Genomic DNA, 7,523 nt, shown 5'->3' on the forward strand with positions numbered 1-7,523 from the left:
GGCTTTTCCTCTAGTGTTAGAGTCGGACTTCCGCAATCCATTGCTAATAACAGTTGAATAGACCTCCTTCCTCTTTACTTCTTTGTGGAGAAAGGAAAGCAACAACTTCCAGGTTTCCATAGAGGTTCCCATTTTAACTCCACAGGACTATAAGGCTATTTTAAAGGAACAACTCTTTTTTTAGTCTGAAGAAGAACCCTGTGTAGGTCTGAAAGCTTGCTGTAACATCATGTATTTTTGTTAGCCATTAAAAGGTCTCATATCTACAAGATCACTTGGTTTCTCTTACTGAGAACAATCACATAGAACAACATGTGTTGCACTGCAATGTCACATCTAATGCAGGGGAGCCTCAAGCCTTTACAGGCGTTGTACCGTTATTGCGTGAAGTAACAGAATTGCGCCTCCAGTAGTAAGTGCCCTGTTTAGTGGCTCCAATACTAATAGTGGTCCCCTTAATGGCTCTTCTAGTAAAAGTGACCGTGTTAGTGCCCCCAATAGTAATAGTGACCCTTGTTTGAGGTTCCAGTAGTAATAGGAACCCCCAGCCGGGCAGAAACCCAACAAGAATTTAACTCACTTGCTCTGTAGTTCTGGTCTGGCGACAGCAGGAGCCGCCGCTGCTGTGATCAGTGTGACCCCTCAGGAGCCGCCGCTGCTGTGATCAGTGTGACCCCTCAGGAGCCGCTGCTGCTGTGATCAGTGTGACCCCTCAGGAGCCGCCGCTGCTGTGATCAGTGTGACCCCTCAGGAGCCGCCGCTGCTGTGATCAGTGTGACCTCTCAGGAGCCGCCACTCAGTGCATTGATCGGCACTGCTAGGTCATCCGCCCAGTAATTGCACAGTAATTCAGTCTATCGTATAACTGATACCCTTCATGACTAAACGAAGTCTAATGTCCTTTTTGCACAGCACCGGTCCCGATTACAATAGTCCCGAAGACTCCTGTGAGCCCAGATTCCATTGGACCCATGATTGGCATCATCGCTTTAGTAATCTTGGTGGTCGCGCTGGTCGCCTTATTTCTGGTCTACCGCCACTGGCAGAAAGACAAAGAGAGCCGTAACTTAGCGGTGGCGTACACGTCTACTAGACCGGCCAGCTCGGTGTATGAAGTCCCAGGTAGACACGAACATGTAATCATACAGGATATTTATAGTGTGTCTATTACTCCATGATCTAATTATCAATCTGTCTCTACAGATGTACCTCCAAGTTACATGCACTACTACACCAACCCCAGCTATCACACTCTGTCTCAATGTGCCCCCAACCCACCGCCTGTGCCAAGCACCCAGGACAGACCAGGCTCCAAGAAGGTAAATAGTCTTTCTTGAGCATAGTGCATTCCAGAAATACCAGATGTAATGCATGAGAAGTCTTCTTTAAGAACCGTGATGGATTAACTATTTATGGTGTATCCGATCAATAGTCATCAGTAGTAGATTGGCGTGAATCTGTCAGCAAGAGACCCTTACTGATCAGCTGTTCTCTGGGCCAGTGTGCTTGTGCAGTGAGCTGATTTCTGCAGGAAGCAGATAGCGCTGTTCTCTCTGCAGTGGCCAGATTTGGTATTGCAAGTTCCTATTCATTTCAGTCTGAGCTTTGCCTGTAATACCAAGCCTGGCCACTTCAGAGAGAACAGAGCTGTTTGCTTTCTGCATAAATCAGCTCAGTGCATGAGAGTACCAGCCCAGAGAACAGCTGATATGTGTGGATCCTTGACATTTGACCACCACCGATTAGCTACTGATGACCTATCCTAAGGATACACCATCGATAGTTCACAACTGGACAATCCCTTTAAATATAGATCATAAATTTAACCTGCCACTTTCGTACATAGAACACATTGTGTATTCAGAAGCTGTTCGCTGATTGTATTTTTTATTTAGATGAACCCTCATTTCTCTAATGTGATGAATGCCGAAAGAGAGAGAATGAACGCCTACTGTCCGGACCACAATGCCACCTTGCCAGCCGACTGGAAACATCAGGCTGCACTTAAAGGTACGTGATAGTAAAGGGAACAACATCAAGGGGTCGTCCATAGTAGGTCGATAATCTCTGGTATTACAGGCCTGCAGTGGCTATGGTGGCCTCGTGGCTTGTTCATGAGCACCTTCAATCTTGGGGTCTCACTTCTCATGACATATCTTTGGGGATTTGACATATGTCTAGCTAAGGGCCTCTTCACACTATCACATATGGTTCAGGCATGCAAATAAGTGAGATGGAACAATACCTCTGCTGCACCACCTAGTGGAAGGCAGCATTTCTGCAAGTCAATGTTAGACCCTTAATACAAGCCTTATAACAATGACTGGGAATTAAAAACCAAGCCAGAAACCTACTGCAAACTGATGAGGGGGCAAAAACCCTGAAACAGATGTCTGTGTATGGATTCTGACTTGGCTTTCAATTTCCAGTCATTGTTATAAGGCTTGTATAAAGAGTCTACAGTAGTTTTCTGGCTTGGCTAGTAAGAAGCCTATGACATGGGTCGGGAAGGGTATCATTGCTCTTTAAGGAGAATACCTACAAGGTGTGTGAGGAGACTTATAAGGCCATCCATGCTTCCAGTCATTGCTATAAGACTTGTATAAAGAGTCTGACATTGACTTGCAGGAATGCTGCCATCCAATAGGTGGCGCTGCAGAGGAGCATGGATGGCCTGCGTTTAACAGACGAACATATGCTAGTGCGAACAGAATAAGAAGTGTCTGTTGCGGCCAGTGGTGTTTCTCCTCACCCTTAACCTGCCCCTAGTTGGTACTGGGCATCAGCATCCTTTGGGTCTTCTATGCAGCAACCTTGTGCTAACCCTCTGGCTGTCTCCTCTGCCCATAGGATGCATGTGCATGCTCGCCACAGTTTTCCCTCCCCATGCCTCTTGGATTATTTAAGGCACTCTTCCCAACTGACGGGTGCTTGAGCAAGAAGTTTATAGTGGTCCTGTGAAGGTCTCTCTGTAACCTATGCCATTCTCTGCTTTGACCCTCCGTCTGATTACCCAGCTTTCCTGAACTCTGCCTGTCCTGGCCTCAGCTCATTATATTCTCTTGCCTGAACACCACCTGCCCAGAACTCCTCTTATTGACCATATTGATTGAAATGCTCCTGTTCCGACCTCGGCCTGTTATTCTGACTTCGCCCTCGCCTGTTTCTTTCCGCTGCAGCTCTCACTGCATTGAGACTACTTTTGTGAAAGCAACTTGGGGGTTCTCTCCAGTAAAGAGCTGATCCCTCAAAAAGGGGCTAAATGGTGAAAACCAGGTGACCCCTTACAGCGGTTGTCAGGAGTAGCCCAAAGGCAAGTCAGTCTGTGACGCAGCGTCCTTCATGGAGTTCTGAATCTCCATTCTTCATAGTGAGTGTCAGGAGAGAATTGTTAACATCTGAAAAGAATTGTCCAACTTCCCCCCCCCCCTGACCCATACTGTATGTTCGGAACATCCGGTAGACTCATTGACCAAGTGCTCATTGACTGCCGCCCCATTTTTCATGTTCGATAATCCATGATACCTCAGATTTTCTTCTTTCTTACCCACATGCCATTTACTATTGGCAACCAAGGATTGCTCAGATTTGTACTTTTATAACATCTGCTGACTTTGCTGTGCTATATAAGAGACAGCTTACCTTCCGGATCGATGGTGGTCGGCGCTATGTTCTATATTTGGTGCCTGGTAGTAAATGGGACATTACATAGGGTATTCCCAGAAGCCATACATACGCTCCTCAACTTTGAAATTGCAACACCAAGAAGGACAAGCCATAAGGGCATGCAAATTCAGGAAGTAGAAGGCGTGGCTGAGATATGCAAATGTTCAAATGTGCAAGCACCTGGCTCCAATCTGTGGCATGTGGGAGGGGCTTCAATGGTATAAAAAATAGATCGAAAGCAATTTTTTTTAGCCACATGAAAGCTCAGATGCCTCGTGGTTGTCGACGTGCCAGTTATCGCAACATGTTGCAAAATGAGAGGGACAGAATCCTTGAAGTGTAAGACCTCGGTTTGTCACTCCGGCAGATCGCTACACGTAAATCGAGATGTCAGCACTGCTCAGTATTGTGTATCCCCGTGGTTGGGAGAATAACGACGAGCTTGAATAAGCCATTCCAATACTTTACTGTCTTAATTTCAGGGCGGCATGGCATAGACAGAAGTTACAGCGCCGGGGTTTACTATAAGGGAAATGGTGAGTATACGATGATGGGTCATACACTCCATACTATCTAATACCCTACAGGCTTTTCTCCTCATGGTAAAGGAAAGCCACATTTTTGGACAACATTAACATTAATTTTTGCGCAACCACCAGCAAACTCCATTACCTTCACAGACAGACGATGGCGTCATAAAGAACAACTTTTTGTTTTTCTAGACTATGTGAAAGACTCTGCGCTCAGCATCAGTAACAGCTCCTTGAACAGCGAGAATCCATACGCCACCATTAAAGATCTTCCCATGCTGATGTCCAGAACTTCAGAGGGAAACTACATGGAGATGAAGTCTCCTGTCCACCGAGAAATGTCATATGCAGAAATTGGACTCTTTGATGAAGATGCCATGTACCAAGTGGACTCACAGGAGCAAGGTAAGAGCTATAGGTGACCTTATACAGGTTGGGCCATGGAAAAGTAGCCTGCCTCCAACACTACTCCGACAGGAAGAAAGAGCAAGTGGATTGATTTATCCAAAGCTTTATTGATTTACCCACATGTTAGAATAGATGCTGGAAATGGGATCTATTCACTTCTATGCATCTCTGGGCACATCACATCATGTTGGCTGATACTGCCTGCAGCTCTTCAACAGTGATTCTACAGATAGTGTTCATGATGTTTTCCTTGAGTTTATCCATGGTATGCAGATTATTAGCACACACTTTCTGCTGTAAATTCCCCACAGATACAAATTGCACGTGGACTAGTCTGGGGAACATGGTGACCATAACCCCTTGGCCAGTAAACTGTAGCAGTGAATCGCAGGAGGTGTGGCATGTTGTTCCATCTTGTTGGAAAAAGCAGTACATTCTTTCGTCTGCTGTTGGTTGGTCAAAAAACTATTCAAACATGCAGAAAAAATGCAGCATTTACAATTGTTTCCAAGTTGATTTTCAAGGGCTATTTGCAGTCGTCTACTGAATGCCACAGACGACTTCAGAGGCCTCGGTTTCTTCATATTTGTGACAGGCCCAGTTTGGCGCCATTTCTGAACCAGGCTTTGAACACAATGTTTAGCAGTTGGTTTGTACCTGGTTACTTGTTGATGAAGGCCTCTTGTATTTCTTTAATTAAGCTGCTGCTCCACACATAGCCTTCCATAATAACTAGTCACTCTTGCAGGAAAAACACCATGGGACAGATTTGTGAGAGCTGTCTAAAAGAATACCTGTCCTTTTTGCCTATAACAACCAATCACAGCGCAGCTTTCATTTCTTATACTGCTGAGGTAAAATGAAACGGCTTCCTCCGAAGAGTATGGGTATTGGGATCAGAGATGGACTACTTTTCCATGGCCCAGCCTATATTTGTTTGGGCTCTTTTAAGTGTCTATTCTAGATCAGAACTGTTGGTTAAGTTACGGCCTATTCAATGGATGACTTTTTGGGCTCAAGGATCAAGATCTGGATAGCCTTTGGAGGTAGTCTTATGGCCATATGATGTTTTTCAAACCACTGCATCATGTATGTATTTTTTACACGCAGAAGATACAATTAACATATGTTTAATCTCTTGGTTGTAGACAGCTTCGTACGAGGAGCAGCAGCCGCCTCCACCAGTTCTCCTCGAAACAGCCTCCAGCCAAACCATTACGACTCTCCCAAAAACAGCCACATTCCCAGCCACTATGACATGCCTCCAGTCCGACAGTACCCACCATCACCTGGAACGAAGCGCAAAGCCCGATGATTACACCAGGGGACTGTTGTTGTCAAATATCCATAATTGGACTTCATGAGGCAGCACTGTGGAGGCCCAAGCTGGAACCTGTGGGATCTTCTTGTGGCCATTACCTTCTTGATCTGTGAAATGACTCGTTACTTGGTTTACAGAATAAGGGTCCTACTCTTTGCTTGGGGGTACAATAAAGATGAATGGAAGGTTTGTCCTTACTGTGAATGAACTACATGGTTGTCTATGTACATTTTGAGTTTGGAGACTAGGTTCTCTTTAACAAAATATGTCAATGGTTCTCTAGAAGACAACCGTGTCATGATGGAGGCTGGACTCTCCGATGAGTCTCTTCAAAGGCATCTACCACATATGACCATGATAGAGATGGGACTTACAAGTATCATACGTGTTTTTGAAGGCACCAACAATCTTCTGATGATATAGACTTGACCATTGCACATCTAAACCAGCTTCATCTACAGCATCTTGTGAAGATACAGTTATTTTTAACGAATCTTCTGGAAGGCATCTACAACTTCTAACTATGTAGACTGGTCCGCTGAAACTTTAGTCTTTGCAAAGGCTTCTAATGTACTTTGTCTTGATGGAAAATGGACCTCATTCTTAAAGGCATCTACTCCATGTGCTAGCAATTAGTACTGGGCTCTTGAAATACATACAAAGTCTACTTGAAGATGATTACTGCATTGTTTGGTGATATAGACTGGTCTGCCAAATATCTAGACCAGTGTTGCCCAACTCCAGTCCTCAAGACCCCCAACAGGTCGTGTGTTCAGGTCTCTCCACAGGTGATGTAACTACTGTCAGTGCTTCAGAGATTGCCACATGTGTTCTCTCTATAGGATATCCTGAAAATGTGACCTGTTGGGGGTCCCCGAGGACTGGAGTTGGGAAACACTGGTCTAGACAATCTTGTTGAAGGCATCTACTGCATCTGGTCATGAAAGAGTCTGAATGCTCTGTTGATATCTACATACCAGGCATCTGTTTTATCGAATATTGATGTTGGACTTCTTCATTAAACCAGGCCTGTTAAGAGGTTGGATGTGGACTCGTGGGGTAGCTACCATTCAAATAGGTGGCATTGTGGACTCATGATTGCATCACTCATTTGCATAGCTTTTTCCCAGGGAGCAATGCATGGCCTATAAGGCTCCTTACACCTTTGTGGTACTCTCCACAAGGAGAAACATTATCCAGCCCTTCTTCAACTCCAATTAAACATCTATAGAAAAGACTCATAAGCTGGAGAAGATAAGTGAAGCCAAAGATCATCAATGTGAACTTTACTGAACGTTGTGTCCGTTATAATCGCGTTCTCGTCGTGTTGTAGAACATAACGTGATGATTCTGATGCGCTATTAAAATATTTCAGTATCAAAGAAATCAAACCAGATTCTCAGAGTCTTCTAGATGTTGTATTATATTTATCTCAGGTGCAGATCGTTCTTTCTCCTATACACTTACCTGACATCTATCTGAGGGTGGTTTACATCTGTGTTGGAACCCCCTCCGGAGGTTCCATCGCAGATCCCGAAAATAAAAGGGCTGCTTGCACAGCTTTTCTTCTGTCCCAAACCGGGCAGCTGGGCGGAAAG

General features: G+C 44.9%; 1 protein-coding gene across 1 annotated transcript in view; it reads left to right on the forward strand.

The window, feature by feature from the left end:
- Positions 1-7,316, forward strand: part of PEAR1 (platelet endothelial aggregation receptor 1) — a 118,889-nt gene extending 111,573 nt beyond the window's left edge. Inside the window, exons 20-25 of the mRNA XM_066609149.1 lie at positions 913-1,122; positions 1,204-1,319; positions 1,896-2,010; positions 4,149-4,202; positions 4,389-4,601; positions 5,753-7,316. Coding sequence (XP_066465246.1) covers positions 913-1,122; positions 1,204-1,319; positions 1,896-2,010; positions 4,149-4,202; positions 4,389-4,601; positions 5,753-5,919 — 875 coding nt within the window. The 3' untranslated portion in view covers positions 5,920-7,316. The remainder of the gene's footprint in view (positions 1-912; positions 1,123-1,203; positions 1,320-1,895; positions 2,011-4,148; positions 4,203-4,388; positions 4,602-5,752) is intronic.
- Positions 7,317-7,523: the final 207 nt, after the last annotated feature.

This window comes from Eleutherodactylus coqui, chromosome 6 (genome assembly GCF_035609145.1).
Source record: "Eleutherodactylus coqui strain aEleCoq1 chromosome 6, aEleCoq1.hap1, whole genome shotgun sequence".
Taxonomy (NCBI): Eukaryota; Metazoa; Chordata; class Amphibia; order Anura; family Eleutherodactylidae; genus Eleutherodactylus; species Eleutherodactylus coqui.